This window comes from Megascapheus bottae, chromosome 2 (assembly GCF_031878675.1).
Source record: "Megascapheus bottae isolate mThoBot1 chromosome 2, mThoBot2.hap1, whole genome shotgun sequence".
NCBI lineage: Eukaryota > Metazoa > Chordata > Mammalia > Rodentia > Geomyidae > Megascapheus > Megascapheus bottae.
Window position 1 is genome coordinate 81,262,502 of NC_143510.1, and position 19,296 is coordinate 81,281,797.

At 34.7% G+C, this 19,296-nt stretch overlaps 1 protein-coding gene across 5 annotated transcripts in view; it reads right to left on the minus strand.

The window, feature by feature from the left end:
- Positions 1-19,296, minus strand: part of Anks1b (ankyrin repeat and sterile alpha motif domain containing 1B) — a 905,411-nt gene that overhangs the window by 817,428 nt on the left and 68,687 nt on the right. For all 5 annotated transcript variants that reach the window (XM_090328468.1, XM_090328467.1, XM_090328466.1 and 2 more), the window contains exons 2-3: positions 9,942-10,022; positions 2,829-2,985 (exon numbers count right to left, since the gene is read on the minus strand). In XM_090328468.1, the coding sequence (XP_090184594.1) occupies positions 2,829-2,985; positions 9,942-10,022 (238 nt within the window). The remainder of the gene's footprint in view (positions 1-2,828; positions 2,986-9,941; positions 10,023-19,296) is intronic.

The window sequence follows — 19,296 nt, forward strand, 5'->3', positions numbered from 1 at the left end:
TCAAATCAATTCCCATGGTACACAGAGCTTAAAACATAAGATACCAAAGCATTAGAGCAATGATGCAAAGGAGAAACAGAGAGTGCTAGTAGGACAGATTGGTACTGTGTAGCTGTAGAACAATAGCATAAACAAGGTTTGTTACCATTGTCATTTCAGGCATCTACTAAGGGTACTGGATTATATCTCTAATGAATAAGGTAGCCCTATTGGGTAAGAAAACAATGATAACTTTCAGAAATCAGAAACAAACCCCAGATTTGGTATATAATTTCAAAATAAAAATATAATACATTATTAAGAGATAGACCCATGGGGCCAGGAGTTTGGCCTTGTGATAGAGTGTTTGCCTAGCATGCACAAAGACCCAGGTTCTATTTCTCCATACCATATACACAGAAAAAAGCCAGAAGTGGTGGTGTGGCTCAAGTGGTAGAGCTCTAGCATTGAGAAAGTTCAAGGACAAGTACTCAGGCCAAGAGCACAAGCCCAGGACTAGCAAAAAGAGAAAGAGAGAGAGAGAGAGAGAGAGAGAGAGAGAGAGAGAGAGAGAGAGAGAGAGAGAGAGAGAGAGAGAGAGAGGGAGGGAGGGAGGGAGGGAGGGAGGGAGGGAGGGAGGCAGACACAGAGACACAGAGACAGACAGAGACAGAGAGACAGAGAGAGAGACAGAGAGAGAGAGACAGAGAGAGAGAGAGACAGAGAGAGATCCAAGAGATCCATGGATCAGAAAATGCTGTGTTCAAATATGGACTGCATTTCTAGTAGCTGTGTGTGATACCATATCTAAGGTTGTATTCATATAGAAAAAGAAGGAATGATAATTATTATCTACCTAATCTATCTTTAATACAGCTTACTAAGGCAGTGAAACACTACACAATACCTGGCCCCTAGTAAACATTCTCTAAGTGACAAGATTTAGGATGAAAATGCCAATATGCTACTATGTAGAGCCCTGAAGTCAAAGGTCCTGAATTCACTTGTCATTTTTATTCACTCAATAACATGTAGTGTTAGAAAATTTAGCTTCACTGAGCCTGATTTCCCATCTAAAATGGGACTGATACTATCACTTCTGAGGATTATTTTTAGAACTAAGACACCTTTTTCATATAAAGATGCTTAAACAATGGCTGGCTTACCATTTAAAAAATTTATTTATAAAATTTACATTCACACATCAGAAACTTTTAGGGAAAATGGCACAGAGAATACCACTAAAGGAGAATATACATAGTAAACAAATAAAAATATTTAAAGTATAACATTAAAATCTGAAGAAAGTTTTTAACTTGGCTGCAAGTAGGATCCATAACACAAAGGCATAAAAGTTTTAAAATATCTTTAAATTTCAGTTTTCTTAAAAAGAAATTTTATAATTTATCTGTTCAATATTACCAAACAAGTGATTCTCTCAAATAACATCAACTGAGCTATTATTCGAAATTTTCAACTTTCAAATAATAGTGTTTTTCCCTATTTTCATGTCACTTAGAGCATCCTCTTCTTTAACCTTGATTTTGCTCTTCCATTTTATTACTTCGATTTTGCTTTGCGTCATTAAGTCTTAAGAATAACCACCAGATGGCTCATCTGATAAATTTTGGTTTTCTCGGGAATACAATCCTCATAAATTTTCCTTTAATACAATCTGAGATAAACATAGACATGTCTGCCATTTTCTTAAGATTGTGTTCTTATTGTAAAGTTTCACAGTTTTGTAAACTTATAAAAACAAATTTTCATTGTGATGAAAATTAGTAAAATACTTTTCCAACTAACATTTTTTTTCTTGACTAGACTGTTCAATATTGTATTTGGTTGGAAAAAAAGCAACTTTTTTTTCCTTCACAATTTACAGCTAGTATACATCTTATTCTTCTGTCTGAATTTCAGTCAAAGGCCTGCAAAGCCTATATTTATTTGAATAATATGCTAATCATACTTGCCTTATAGTAACCTACTTGCATTGATATTGGACAACTGCCAACCTGCAGCTTAAAGCCATGTTGTAATTCAATTATTGGACTGCATGCTGGTTTTCAAATATTGTTTTACAAAATGGGAACAGCAGGGGGCATACACAGCTAAAGATGTTTGGTATCATATTGCATTGGGAGGCCATATTTTACTTTCCTGAATTTCTGGTTTTATGTGTTTCAATATTGAGAAAGGCATTCCTTTTCAAATATGCTCACTATGGATAATACAGATTTATTCTTGTAAGTTCTTTGATTTTATCAGTATCATACTATTTTGTGATTTTGCTCAATTCTGTATGTGTATGTGTATGAAAGTGGGAAAGGAGGGAAAAAGAGAAAGGCTAGAACGGAGGGAGGACAAAAATTGTTTAACTTAATACCTAACTACTAACTATACACAGTATATTTTGCATTTTGATTTGTAAAAAAATGTACTTAACTATAAAAGTGCTATGTAAGTGGTAAAGCATTAGGCAAGTGATAGCTATCATTGCTTTCATGATTAAAATTTTATTAAGGAACACTATAATTCATTACAAATGTAAATGCTGTTCTAGCATTAAGTATTCAACAGCTATAAAATAGATACATATATAAGGCAGGTAAAAAATACTGCACCTCCTTCTAGTGAGATTTTTCTCATTAAAATTGTATCTTCACAAATGCCTAGCTTAGTGCCTATGTACCAGACCCAAATATTTAATTTTTCAAATTTCTTCTTTAGGAAATTCAACAATACAAATGTTTGGGGCAGAATACAATAAAAGTAATTTCTCACTGTGGCTTTGCCTTTGCAAAACACTTCGACAAATTATAGTCTGAACAAATAGTTGACAAGTGCACCTGTTCATTAACTCTGGAATGTGACGGTCCATGATGAATAAGAATTTTCACAATTTCCACGTCTCCTTTCCAGGCAGCCAAATGAATAGGAAAATAGCCTTTGTTGTCTGCTACATTTGTTGATGCCTCATATTGAAGTAGTTTCAGAACTATGTCCCTAGAAAGACGAAAACAAAAAAAATAAAAATAAAAGAACGTAACAGAAAAGAAAATATGCTGAACAACACAGATTTCATTAGAGTAATAATTATGATAGATATCAAAGGCTGGCTGATATTTAAAGAATAATTCAAGGCACTAAATCATAAAAATGGGCTTAAGAGTTTGCATTTTCAACACAATTTTTTACTTACAACACACACAACACATACTTTGTACTGATTAACCAATGAACTACTACCTAGAATTCATTTGAGTAAAACATTTATTTATTAACCCAAACACACACACACACACACACACACCACACACATGTCTCATTAGATTATATATATATATACATATACATATATGTATCACACCAAGAGATATTAAGGGAAACTCTATGACACTCCTGTAGAAAGATATATAAGTAAAGAAAAATAGATATGTATGTATGGATCTCTAATAAGCCAAAGGTAGCATTGGGCCAGTGTTAAAAATTAAAAAGTTTAATTATCTTTCAGTCACGGCATATAATATACTTCAAATGTATGTCACCATATGCTGCACTAGTTTTTCTCCTCCAAGCCTAATGAGTGATTTCTAGGGAAAAAATTCACTTTAAAGACAAGTTTTGCCACAGATATAATTTCAACACATAGTCAAATCATACCTTTTTATAAATTCTATATTCATTCTCCACCAGGTTTTCAAAGTAAAACTTTTTATTACCATTAAATGGCTGTATAAAGTAGTTGCCATTTAACAAAGCACTTTTTGCAGTGGGTGGGGGGAATGATACCAATCCTGGGGCTTGAACTCAGGGCCTGGGTACTGTCCCTACATGTCTTTTGCTCAAGACTGGAGCTCTACTACTTGAGCTACAGCTCACCTAACAGCTTTTTTGGTAGTTTATTAGAGATAAGAGTCTCAAAGACTTTACTGCCTGGGTTGGCTTTGAACAGTGATCCTCAGATAGTAGCCTCTTGAGTAGTTAGGATTATAAGAATGAGTGGTGGTTCTGCTTTGATTTCTTTTTTCAGGTTTTCAAAGTTTTCACCATAAAGGTCCTTTAGTTAATTCCTAAGTATTTTATTTTCTTTGAGGCTATTGCAAAAGGAGTTGCTTTCCTGATTTCTGCCTCTCCTTGTTGTTGGCATACAGGAAAGCCATTGATTTCTGAGGTTTAATTTTATTCCCTGCTACTTTGCCAAAGTTTTGAAGCAGCTCAAGAAACTTGGGAGTGGAGTCTATAGGGTTCTTTAAGTAAAGTATCATATTATCTGTAGAGAGGGAAAGTTTCACTTTTTCCTTCCCTATTTGAATTCCCTTTATGTTTGCTTCTTGTCTTCTTGCTAGCACAACAATGTTCATTGCAGCAATATTTACCATAGCTACGACATAGAAGCAACCCAGATGCCCCTCAGTAGACAAATGGATCAACAAGATGTGGTACTTATACACAATCGAATTCCATGCTGCCATCAGAAAGTATGACATTGGCATTTGTAGGGAAACGGAAAGACTTGGAAAAAATATTAAGTGAAGCCAGTCCCAAAAGAGCATAGGATCTATGATTTCCTTCATTTGTGATAATTAGTGCACATTCAGGATTCTCCTAACAGAGGATCACAGTAGCTCAAAGGCTGTGTACATAAGGTCATACAGGATGAGACTAAATGAAATGAACTCTAGGTTATTAAAACAAGAAATTTATCTTTGTGAGTGCTGTTCTTAATGTACTATGTAAAATTATTCCTTTCTCTCTCTTTTTTCCACTTATGTTTGATCTCATGAGGTTAATGTATCTGAATTTGTATAGTGGTATACTGTATACACATTTATTGGGTTATTTGAAATAGGAAAGGGAAAACAAGATGACTGGGGGGAGGGTAAGAGGGACAAAAACATGAGAAAAGAGTATCAAATTTCGAGAAATAATATACCCACCACCTGACAAATATAACTGTAACCACTCTAGACATTATTCCAACAATAAAATCAATTAAAAAAAAAAAAAAAGAATGAGCCATGGGTTCCCAGCTCAACAAAACATCTCATGAATATAATGTGTCTTACTCAATGTCACCTCTTTAAACATTCTCATCTCTTGTCTCCCAGGCCCTTCTTCCCTAACTTTTCTAATTTTGTAGGCTATGCATTAAATATTTGGCTGCATTTGGCCCCTCAAAGTAAAACTCACGAGTTAAATCCCAGAAAGAATTAATAATGTTGATATATATTACATTGAACTTTATGTAAACAAATCAAAAAAGGAATTCTAAAAAAAACTATTTTCACTTGGATATGTTTAAGATACAAATTTGCTGGTAAAGGCTCAAGCACAGCCAGTTATGTAAATGAACCTACCAACAGCTATCGCCAAAAACAGTTGGCTGAATGGAAATTTATGTGCAAAAATCTTCCTGTATTGCTATCTATTCAAATGAGTTTACCTCTCTTAAAAAGGAAAAGTGCAAGTTTCATTTAGTAAACTAAATCTATTGGCCAGTCAAGTTTCTCATTCTTTTTTTTCATATATTTTTATTGTAATTAATAGAAGAGTTACATAATATTTGCCAGATGGAAGGTGCATTAATTCACATACATTGATACCCTTTCACATGTCTTGGTCCCCATTTCCCTCCCCTCCACCCCCACCCCTCATCTTGTTTTCCCCCCTTCCCTATCCAATTTCAAATAACCAAATACAAATATATCCGCTATATCAGGTAACAAAGTAAGATACTGTAACAATATGAGATAACCAAGGGACAGCAAAAGAGATGAGAGATAACATAGTACCTTAAGGACAACAATCATTCATTATATGGCTTATGTTTCTATATCCTAGAGATCCTTTCATTTAGCGTCATACTATATGGCCTTATGTATCAAGGTTTTGCTCTATTGTTTAATCTGCTAGGAGAGCCCAAGGTTTCTACTGATTATGACAAATGAGGGAAATCATTGAGCCTAAGTTTCTTTGAGTCTGGCTTACTTCACTTAATATGATTTTTTCTAAGTCTTTCCATTTCCTAACAAATGGGGCAAAGTCGTTCTTTCTGACAGCAGCATAGAATTCCATTGTGTACAAATACCACATCTTATTGATCCATTCATCAACTGAGGGACATCTAAGTTTCTCATTCTTAACTCTCCCTTTTGATTTATGTAATGGATCTCTTTTGAATAAGCAGTTTTCTTTAATTAAAACTTGTGTAGTTTAGGGTTATTACCAAGTTACAGTTTAATTTGGTAATTAATTTTACCATCTTCCAAAAAAGTGACAGTTGAAACCAAAAAAAAAATTTTTTTAAAGATACAATTTTTTTTTTTTTTGTCAGTCATGGGGCTTGAGCTCTGGGCCAGGGCACTGTTCCTGAACTCTTCAGCTCAAGGCTAGTCTTCTACCACTTGAGCTACACTTCCAAAGACACAAATTCTAATAATTCATTAGGTGAAATCCCAGACATATGAACATGCCTACATATATAAATAAATACATATATGTATATACAAGCATAGTATTTTCTAACATTCCTTATGTAAAAATAAATAAAATAAATATAGAAAAAATATTTTTACAAAACGAAGGCTCTGCAAGTCATAAATGAGAAAAAATAGAGAAAATCTGAGTAAATCAAGGCTAGACTTCTAATAGTTCATAAGAAATACACGTACTACACAAAAATAAGTTATTTTATGAAATGATCAATAAAACACACTGCTCTAAATATGACCTAACAGTGGACTCAATCGCTATATGTATGAAATCCTGAAGAATTGCAGAAATATATTGTAGGAATATAGTTTCTGATGATAAGATTTCTGAAAAATTAAGAAATAATTTTATCTTAACATTTCTTTTTTAAGCCATGCTTAAAAAGACCTACATTTGGAAGGACTGGGTTTGAATCCTAGCTATTCACTGTGACTCTGGGAAAATTTAGTCTCATTTCCTTTTACTTCTCTGTAAAGAAAACTGTAATAATGACAATGTATACTACTACAGTCTAATAAAAGAAATAAATAAGATGACAAAAAACAAGCACTTTATAAATAACAAAACACTTTATATAAATATTAGCACTAGTCCCAAGCAAAACTATAATCCTTTAGATATCAAAATGCTTACAGAAAATCACTTTTCAAAAAGATTACCTGGGCCAGTGACCAGTGGCTCACATCTGTAATTCTAGCTGCTCGAGAATCTGAGAACTAAGGATCATCATTAAAACATAGCCTAGGCAAAAAGGTATATGAAATTCTTATCTCCAATTAATTACCAAAAAGCTAGAAGTGGAACTGTGGTTCAAGTGGTAAAGTATTAGCTTTGTGTACAAAAGCTCTGGAACAAATTCAAGTCCCAAGACAAGCACAAAAACGTAATAAATAAATAAACAAATAAATAGAACCTGAAAAATCAGAAGTTGACATCATTCTCTTAGCCTAGCTTCATAAAGAGTTGTTATTTAAGGTCTAATTTTTCAGATACTTAGATAATGAGGTAATTCAATTACTATTTTTCTTCATTTATTTTTATTGTAATTAATAAAAGGGTTACATTATATTTGCCAGATAGACGGTGCATTAATTTACATACATTGATACCCTTTCTCATGTCTTGGTCCCCATTTCCCTCCCCCTCAATTACTACTTTTAAGTAACAAAAGCCTCTAAGAATCAGAAGATCTGTCTTAAAGTCTCAATTCTCTATTAGCTATGAAATTGGTTACCATGAGGCAAATCAAATAACCTCCATCTCTCTTTCAGATATTACTAATATAGCCAGGCACTGGCAGCTCACTGCTGTAATTCCAGCTACTCAAAAGGCTGGGATCTGAAGATCACAGTTCAAGTCTATGATACTCTTATCTCCAAAAAGCCAGAAGTGGTAGAATAGTAGCCTTGAGCAAAAAAAGAAAAAGCCTACTAAAAATATAAGGCCTTGAGTTTAATCCTCAGTACTAACATACACACAGAAAACATATTGTTTAGTATAATAATAATATAGAACAATATACTATCAAAAGGTATTCTCAAGACATGTTAATAATTCCAATAAATTTTTTAAACTGAAATGCTTCAGCATTTTAAATGTGAAATAACAGCAATGTAATCTGGTCAAACTATACCCAGAATTAAAAAGAATTTATCCTACTAAAAACTAAATTTCTCCAAATTAATGCTAAAGACAACAAAAGAAATGCTTTTAATTTTATTTCTTCATGATAAGCAAATAAAAAATAATTCTGAAACTTCTCCTATAAAGTAACTCCTTCTGTTAAGGTTTGGATATGGCTTCAGTATGCCCCCAAGGGTTCATGTGTTTGGTCCTCATTATGAGTTATTAAGAATAGGAAAACCTAATCCAATTCCTGTTGTTAGAGCTGGGAGATCTCTTTGGGAGATCACTTTTAGGAGGTAATTAGAACTAGATAAAATTGTCAGGGTAAATGTTGCCTGATTGAATCCTGGTACCTTCTTAAGAAAAAAAAAGATAGAGATCAGAATAGAAACAAAAACTCACATGCTCACTCTGCATTTGTTGCCATGAGGCAAATAAGTAACATAGAAAAGGGCACTAGAATCATGTCTCAACTGGTAACCCCTGTTTATCAAGTGTGAGACCCTAAATTCATATGTTAATGTCACTAACATAAGCAAAATAAAGTTATGTCTCTGATCAAAGAGGTGCCTTTTCAGTTTTGATTGGATTATAAAAAAATTATTAGTATAGGAGGGACTTTGCTTGTTTTAACACATTATATCCAGCACACAGTTCTACTATATGAAAGGTGATCTGTTGGCACTGCGGAATAAATAAATTAATGGGTTCAAAAAAATTATTAGTAAATTGTCATTAATGTGCCAAACTATAATCCAAGACATATACCACAATATAAGCTGAGTATCTTTTTATCTAGGCTTATTAAAATGGAATTGAATTTCAGATACTTTCTATGAATTAAAAAAGTAAAATATAACTCATATTTTTAAAGCATTAATTATCAGACCTAAAGCACTAAAGCTATAAAAATGATCTTGAATTACTCTTAAAAATGGAAACAGGGAAATATAGGAGGTTTAATATCAAATATACTAGATCTCACATGCTTCAATTCACAGAATAAATATACATATATATATTAGATGGGAAAGTAAAATATAGCTAGTATTTTTAAAACATTAAGATTCATCACACTTTGCCACTAAGTGGTGGGTTATTAGCTGAAATACTAGATAAAAAGTGGTAGTTATAGTTAACACATTCTTCACATCTCATGATACACACTATCCACTATTTAAAAAACAATTCCCTAAGTTTAAAATATTTAGAGTTGATAAGTTTAAAACAAAAAAAAAGATGATTTTGAGTGACAAGGAGAGAGCATTTTAGCTAAATATGAAGGATTTTGGTATGGTTCCCATACATAACCCTGGCTTATAAAAACAATATTGTACACCCTGTGAGTATTTCTATGTTTGGCAAGGATGAGTAAACACCAAACTGGTTTTATCCTATTCTATTTCCAAAACTACACAGGGTTGTGTTACTTCCTTCATCTTCCCTGTGTATAATTTATTTCAAAGTAATGCAATTCACTCTGTACACTATCTTTATCAACATTCCCACCAAGTTTAACTAGTCAGTAGTATTATCTGGTATCTCTACAAATTCACCTAAGACAGGTAGACTAACAGCAACATAAGACCCTAAATTATTCAGCAGGGGCCAGGAGTGTAGCCTAGTGGTGGAGTGCATACATGAAGCCCCAGATTCGATTCCTTGGTACCAAGTGGCAGATTGCTAGCTTTGAGCAAAAAGTGTCCAAGGACAGTGGTCAGGCCCTGAGTTCAGCCCCCAAGACTGATCAAGAAAAAAAAAAAAGAAATGTATCATCAGAAATAATTTTGTCACATGTAATTTGGCACACAAGGATTCTAGTCAAAGTAAGTGGCACTTACTTATGTCCATTTAAGGCTGCATGGTGTAAAGCAGTGTAACCAGAACTATCTGTGCAGTTCACATTAGGGCCTCGCCAGATGCTGAAAATGAAGCACAAGCATAGTTAATGATTAAGAAAATCAGGCTTAAAACAAAATAAAGCCAGCTACATGCCATATATGAAAACTCTTAAATCAGATAGTAAACAATTATCATGTTTTACTCATAGCCCTCAAAACAATTTATCTGATGCAGAGAATATAATTATCTTCAGAAATTAGTAGTGAATGTGTATTAACTACAATACATTAAATTGCTTCTAAAAACTCCTAATGAATCTATTAATACTTAAATATTAATATTTGGGTATATTCTCTTATCAGAGAATAAAAATTAATGACATTTCCTCTTCTCTTTTAACACACTCATTCTGAACAACGGTAGTTTACATAAAGAAAAAATTATTTAAGAAAAAAAAGACAAAAATAAATAAATAAATAAAAATAAAAAAAAGAAGAAAAACTTATTTTTTTCTTGTGGAAGAATATAAACTTTTCATACTATTGCTACCAAGAAAATATAATCAATATTTCATACTTAAAAATAAAATCAAATATATGATTCCTGTAAATCATAGCAATTCTGCAGTTATTACTGAGTTTACAATATATTCTGGAAATAATATGGAACTGTACAAAAGAACCCATTTTAGCTGGACACTGATAGCTCATGCCTGTAATTCTACCTACTTAGGAAGCTGAGATATGAGGATTACATTTGAAGCCAACCATATTGAAAGTGGAGCTGTGGCTCAAGTGGTAGAGAACTAGCCTTCAACAACAGAGCTCAAGGAGGGCCAGTGCTTAGGTCCTGAGTTCACAGCTCAGGACGAGCACCAAATCTCACATAATAAAAGGAATTTTTTTTATTTGGGGAGAAAATAAAACATTGAAAATGTACTTCCCTAAAAAATGAGAATGACTTTAACTGATGTTCATGATGACACTAAAATTATCAAAGATATTATCTAATGAAAAGCTCATAAAATATTTATTATAAGGCATTCATAGGTTACATATTAAGATAGTTATATAGAGTAAAAATCATAACTCAAGGTCTTTATCAGAACACAGACTAATGGACAGGTCAGATGCACAACCTAATAAGATCATAGAGATAATTAAGGTACTAGGGAGCACATAAAGCCTTTGAAAGAGATGGGTGCAAGTACTCAAATTACACAATAAGAAGTAATGATGTTTAGTAATGACATGTCCAGTAGACAATGTATACACCTCATAGAACCAAACAATAGAGTCTGAGGGAGGGACTTTGCACCCTAGGGATAATCTGCTTTGTTGTAACCACCTAGGGCATGCCTGTCCATCAGAGAAGGCCTCTATTAAAGCCTCTTTTGCTATATTCTGTGTCTATTCTTTGAGCTTGGACACATGAGTGTATTTCTCACATCCTATGACATTTTTCTTTGTTTTCTTGATGGAATTTCCATCTTAAAAAGATTAAATTAAAAATTTAATAGTTTTCCTAAACTTTTAATTTATATCTTAATAGTCCTTTAACACTATATTAAATCTGTATTATTTGAGAGACAGATATCTGATCCTGGTTAGGTAACTGGGTACAGAAGTTGGCTAAGGCAAAGGTTATAATGAGAACCAATACAACACTGATCACCTTTTTTGTTCCTGGGCTGGGAGGCAAGATGAGCACGGATGCTTAGACGATACAAAAGCAAAAAGCCAGACCTTCCACTTTAACTCTCATCTTCCAGAATGGGGGGAGTACAACCAATCGAACTTATAGTGCTCCAGTTTCCTCCACAGCTTGCAACCACTGCTTATGAAATCAAACCAAACTAACATTCTCCCAAGTGGAAAAGGACTAGAGACAAAATATCTAGCAGGACAAGACAATAAAGTTTCAATTTCTACCTCCAGCCCATGCCACCATTACTGGGAAATTCCTTCCCCATGCTTACAGAGTCAGATATTTTTTTTTTTACTTTCTTTATGGCTTTCCTTTCATTTTCAAATAAACTTATTCTGTTTACCTTAAACACTTAACTATCTTTCTTTAATTAGCAGAAAAAAATGACACCCCCCCCCACACACACACATAAACACCATTTCCTTCCTCTCCCCATAGTATCACTTTGTTGATTGGTTGATGCAGAGGATAATATGTGTGGCTTTGCTAATGCAGGCACATGATCAACCACTGAGGGCACTACTATCTTAAATACATAGTTCTGATTGTTGCTAGAATGTCTAACTTGTATCTTTTGCCACTTTCAATCCAAAGGTTTTAGGTATAATGTCAGTTTTCCTACTTTGAATTTAGTCTTTGTTTAAATAATAAAGAATCTTGATGTCATGCTACAGCTTCACCTTTATTAATTTACTTCAGAAATATTTAATAATTATTGAATCCGACCACCATGATTTCTACAATAATTTACGCTTTGCTGATTTTGCTGTACATCATTTTCTTGTGCATTTTTAAAGACTATAGGAAACATTGACTAATGCTGGCTTCTAAGTTTCCTTGCCTAGATACTGGAAAAAGACACCTCCACTCCACAACAGCAAGTGGCTATTAACTCCTGCCTTCCCTTTACAAGATAAGAAAGGATAGAAACATGATGTGGACCATACTTTGGTGAATGTAATCTCTGTAGAAAGTCTCTCTTCATACATACAAGACAAGAAAAAAAAATTAAACTCATTTTCTTCCTAAATCCCAAGGAAGTGAACACTGAGAAAAAGTTAGAGAACAACTGAATGAAAAAATAACTGAGTAACTGACAAATGCTTACCATGTTTGTACATTGTCTTTGTTTGTCCTAGCCTGTTCTGGGGTTAAGTCGGAGTGGGAATGGAGGAAAGCTGGACAAATTGATAGGACAAATGCTTCTGGTCAAAGTAAAGCTTTTTTTTTTCTTCAAGAAATATCAAAGAACCAAAGAAGGAATCAAAGGAGGAAGAGTCAGAAGGGAGTGCTTAATAAAAGCCAAATACTTATATACATGCAAAAAAAATTAAAAAATATTTTTTAAGTCCGGCTTCTAAAATGTATAGAATGTAGATACTCCCTGGGGAGCCTGAACTGGAGCAGCAAATGGTAGATGAGATTAAGAGCCACAGGCTAGCCATCAATCAATACAGCAGGAGGCAAACAAGCAGGAGAAGAAAACAGCCTCAAGCTACCTGCTGGGTGTGACAGCATCTGTCAGTGGGTAGCCATTGACAAATCTGCTTTGGAGTAAAGACAAGGAGAAAGGGGTCAGAAACCTTGCCACAGGCAGTCACACTGTGTAAGAAAACATTCTTTCTCTGTCTCTCTCTCTCTCTCTCTCTCTCTCTCTCTCTCTCTCTCTCTCTCTCTCTCTCTCTCTCTCTCTCTCTCTCTCTCTCTCTTTCCTTTTCTCACCTTCCTGCAATATGACTGGGTGAAGGTCAGGGGTAGAGGGAATGGGAGGAGAGAGAAATAGAACATACATTCTCTGCCACACCAAGTTATTTAGACTAAGGGAGAAAACTTAAAATACGAGAAGTTTTCAAATGAAGGGGTCCAGTAAAGCTGAAACACTCAAACTACGATATACCACGATAATGTAAATCAGCACAAGAGCAGGATACATGGACTGACATGTTACAGGTGGCTCAGATGCTCCAGATAGTCCTTTTCTCTTTAGAAACAATGGAGAAAGTAGGATGCTATCCTGGTGCAGCTAAAGAACTGTGAATGGTAGAAAGATGTCAAGGAATGCTTTATTAGCAAAATGAAATTATATCTTTAGCAAAGTTGAATTATATCTTCAGATGTAAGCAGTTCAGAGAAGTGCCAACATTGTTGAAGTCTTGGAATCTTGGATTTATTATGCCGTAGGTGGCAAGGAATTGGGCCCCTCCCCTTGAGGCTTTTTCCTTCCTAAATAGTGAGCTGTCACTGCCTAGGAAATAATAGCCTTGTGTTTCTGAGAGAAGTATAGATGCCTGTTTTTTCCATCTTTTTGACTCCAGTTTATCTTTACCCAATCCACATATAGTGGTCATTAAACTGTCAAAGCACACACCCACTTACACTTCATCTACAGAATGGGCTCCATAAAGAGAATAAACAGTCATTATCTTAATCATTGGTTCACCACATGGGCCATCTGGGATTTCAAAATGGAATCTTGAGTAGAATCATCATTTCAGAATACTAGCCCTTCACAAGAACAGGCCTGAAACTAATGGAATAGAACTGAGGACTCAGATATTAACCCACAGACTTATGGCCACCTGATCTTTGATAAGGGAGCCAAAAAAAATAGAATGGAAGAAAGACAGCCTCTTCAACAAGTGGTGCTGGCAGAAATGGTGAAGAACCTACAGAAAACTAAAGTTGGATCCTTCTTTGTCACCTTGCACCACAATTAACTCCAAAGGGATCAAAAACCTTGAGGTAAAAGCCCATACCCTGAAAACTTTACAAGAAAGAATAGGAGATACATTAGGTCTCCTTGGTACAGGTTGAAACTTTCTTAATAAGGACCAAGAAACACAACAAATCAGAGAAAGTCTGGATAAGTGGGACTGCATTAAACTGCAGAGCTTCTGTATGGCAAAGAACATAGCTAGTAAATTAACTAGAATGTCTACAGAGTAGGAGAAGATCTTCACTAACCATACAACAGACAAAGGCCTCATATCTAAAATATATCAACAGCTCAAAAAATTGAATCACTCCAAAACTGATCCCCAAAGAAACAACCATCCCATTAAACGATGGGCCAAAGACTTAAAGAGAGTCTTCTCTGAAGAAGAAATAATATTGGACTATGGACACGTGAAGAAATGCTTGACATCTCTGGACATAAAAGAAATGCAAATCAAAACAACTCTAAGATTCCACCTCACTCCTATTAGAATGTCCAGGATCAAGAAATCTAATAACAACAGATGCTGAAGGGGATGTGGCCAGGAGGGATCACTACTACACTGTTGGTGGGAATGCAAACTTGTTCAACCACTATGGAAAGCAGTATGGCAGTTCCTCAAAAAATTAAACATAGAGCTCCCCTATGATCCAGCAATTCCACTACTAGGCATTTACCCAATCATCCAGAAACAAGGACATACTAAATCCACTAGCACAACAATGTTCATTGCAGCACTATTTACCATAGCAAAGATATGGAACCAACCCAGATGTCCCTCAGTTGATGAGTGGATCAACAAGATGTGTTATTTGTACACAATGGAATTCTATGCTGCTGTCAGAAAGAATGACATCACCTCATTTGTAAGGAAATGGAAAGACTTAGAAAAAATCATATTAAGTGAAGTAAGCCAGACTCAAAGGAACTTAGGCTCAATGGTTTCCCTCATTTGTCATAATCAGTAGAAACCTTGGGCTCTCCTAGCAGAGATTTACAATAGAACAAAACCAAGATACATAAGGCCATATAGCATGATGCTAAATGAAAGGACCTCCAGGATAAGGAAACAAAAGCCATATAATGAGTTATTGTTGTCCTTAATGTACTATGTTATCGCTCATCTCTTTTGCTGTCCCTTGGTTATCTCATATTGTTACAGTATTTCACCTTGTTATCTGATTTATTGTATATATGCGTATTTGCTTATTCGAAATTGGATAGGGAAGGGGGGAAAACAAGATTAGGGGCTGGGGTGAAGGGGAGGGAAATAGGGACCATGGCATGAGAAAGGGTATCAATATATGTGAAGTAATGCACCCTCTATCTGGTGAATATAATGTAACCCTTCTATTAATTACAATAAAAAATATATGGAAAAAAACAGAATACTAGCCCATAAGTAAAACTGATCTCCTTCTCAAAAGTAATGGCTTTCAAATGAAGAGTAGCTAGACTTGAGTCCAGTGAAAGTACTGTCCACATTTCAGTCTGAAGTCACCCTAGTGTTTTGGGGTCTATAGAAAGGTGCATAAGCAAGCAGGGAAAGCATAGTATAGCAAAGCTGCTCACCTCACAGCCAGAAAGGCACAAAAGATAGGAGGAAGCAGCTGGATCTCACTATTCCCTTCTAGGATATAATAAGTAAATGTCCCACTAGGCCTCACTTCCTAGTTTCTACCACCTCCCAACAGGACCACTATGAGGAATATTATCTAGAACTGGGAAAAAATCAAGTCTCTGGAGTCTATTATTATATTTCTTGATTTAGATTCTGACTACATAAATTTAATGACTAAAAATTCTTCGTTATATATATTTAGGATTCATGAGTAGGACTATGTCCTACTAAGTGAAATGTGACAACTTTTAATAATAAAGAGGTGAAAATTACAAAATTAGACATAATTGCCATTAAGGTACATGTTTAACAGCACAAGTAAGAATTACATTAGAACACAATTGTAGTACAAACTGGAAAAAGAAAATTGTATTTACACTTCAGGACTTAAGAAATTTCAGTTATATTAATTAGGGTTTTATTGTCTTGAAGTTGGTGGGATTCAGAAGATGTTATCCCAAAGTGTGATACTTTGGCACTTGAGAAAATAACAGATGCAGGAAGTACTCTCTGACTTTCTCCACTAACATAAAAAGCCATAAAAGCTAACTATCCTTATCCTGAAAGCAGGTCTTAAGATCTTCATATACAATGTTCTCCCTATAAACAGAGGAAAGTAATATACTCATTTTTTTTTTTTTGCCAGTCCTGGGCTTGAGCTCAGGGCCTGAGCACTGTCCTTGGACTTTCTCAATAATATACTCATTTTTTTTTGCCAGTCCTGGGCTTGAGCTCAGGGCCTGAGCACTGTCCTTGGACTTTCTCAAGGCTAGAGCTCTACCTCTTGAGCCAGCACCACTTCCAGCTTTTTTCTGTGTATGTGGTACCAAGAAATCGAACCCGGGTCTTCATGCATGCGAGGCAAACACTTTAACCACTAGGCCAAACTCCCGGCCCTAATATACTCATTTTTGAAAACACAGAGATGCCAAGAAGAATTTGAGTTAACTGGCCTTACTAACTTTCGAGTCTATCATTAAATTAAACATTTCTGTCTTCCAATCCTATTTCTTGTGGTTATCCATAAAATATCGTTTTATTTCTTTGGATCTTCATTTCTAAAGGCTCCTCTAACACATAAAACTTAAATTTAAAAAAATTTAATGTTTTTCCCATATTAATCTGTCTTATTTTTGTGCTTTTTTCTTTTGCCAGTCCTAGGGCTTGAACTCAGGGCCTGAGCACTTATCCTTGGATTTCCTCACTTGAGGATTTCTACCACTTGAGCCACAGTAACGCTTCCAGCTTTTTTTTCCTACGCATGTGATACCGAGGAATCAAACCCAGATTTTCATACGTGCTAGGCAAGCACTCTTATCAGTAGGCCAAACTTCCCTCTTCTAATCTATCCTTTTTTAAATAGAAATCTTAGCCAAGAACACAGCAACTAGTAAGGAAACTGAGTTTTACTTTTCTTCTAAAAACTCTAAATTTTAGTTCAATTTCATTTGGCCAGATGACTTCCTTCAGGAATTTTGTGTGAAACTACTGTCTGAATACCACAAAAGAATGTTTAAGATTTATCCTCACACACATGTGTTGAATACATATAAAACAAATACATGTAGTTCTCAAAATATTTTTTCCCAGGCTAGTATCAGTGGCTTACATCTACAATCCTAACTACTCAGAAGGCTGAGATCTAAGGATCACAGTACAAAACTAGCCCAGGTAGGAAAGTCTATGAGACTCTTAACTCCAATTAGCCACCAAAAAGCCAAAATGGAGCTATAGCTCAAAGAGTAGAACACTAGCCTTGAGCAAAAAAGCTCAGGGACAATGTCCAGGCCTTGAGTTCAAGCTCACAGACTAGCACCAAAACAAAGCAAAATTCCCTTAGAACCCTAAATAAATACTTTTTCTAGTATCTCCTCTGAACTGCTGTAACCGGTAAGAAGACCAATGTTAATTGGAGTCTCTCTTCTTTATGAGATGAGCTCCTGATTTTCAGTCTAGGGAAATGTGAATTAATGTCTTTGTCTATAAGATTTATAAATTCCATTAGTTATCTGTGAGCCAGCCTTGCTTTATTCCTTTCACATAACAGTTTTTGTTAGAACTTTTTCTTGAAATACTCAGGTTGATTTTATTTTTTTGGCTACTCCTGGGCCTTGAACTCAGAGCCTGCGTACTGTCCTTGGACTATCTCAAGGCTAGAGCTCTACCACTTGAGCCACAGCACCACTTCTGGCTTTTTTCTATGTATGTGGTACCAAAGAATCGAACCCATGTCTTTGTGCATACAAGGCACTAGGCCAAACTTCCGGCCCTCAGCTTGATTTTTAGAATTTTTCTTCGCTATGGCTTTCCCTGTAGAATTTATTTCCTACTTTTACAATGTATATGACTACAATATTAGATCTCCAAATTAATCACACATCTTTTTTCCTCTCATTCCTCTATATCTTTTTCTCTGCCTTCTAAAGGACATATTCTAGTGGTATTTTAAATCACTGTCTTACTTTTGAAAATTGTCCATAAATTGAGTTATCTTACAATTTTTGTTTTCTTCACTAACATTTCTCTCAAATCTCTTGGCAATTTGAAGGTTCCATCTAGTTGCCGTAGACTTAATTGTATACATATATCTTCAGAGTCAACCAAATTATTTATCATCTAGACTAAATTTACCATGCATAATATACATGAATATTCCAGTTTTCTATAAATGTAAGATTGTGCTGCCTTTCTCTTTTTATCCCTACAAACTAATTGCAAGCATTTTACAATCCCAAGTACAAATACCCCAATTATATTAAATGACTCAACAGAGTTAATTTTGTATGAAGAGATTAACTTTGCTTGATTGCTTTTTCAATGAAGACTATGTTAATGTCAAATTTAAAATTGATAGCTTTATTTACTTTGACAAAGACATATGAAGAAAATTCGTCTCAACTAGTTCATTATACACTAAATCCATCACAAAGAAAAATATCAACCAAGTCCTTTAAGAAGAAATCACAAGAAACTGAAAAACCCACAAATCAATATAATAAAAATGTAGGGTATAAGAAAAAAGTCAATATGTGCCTCTTGTTTTCTGTTTCTAGTCCTTAAAAACCTTTGCTAATGATATATGTGTCTATATATATGTGTTTGTATATATAAGCAGAAATATTAACTCTACAACCTAACAATGACCATATATTGTTATTGATCACCATTCTCCACTTCCATATTTCCATAATTCTACTTCAATATTTCCACATCTATCAAGCATTCCCAAGAAGAGATGAACTGAAATTTGCCTTAAGCCACTTTAAGCTCTGGAAACAGTCAAAGTACAGGAAACTACTATGTTGGTCTG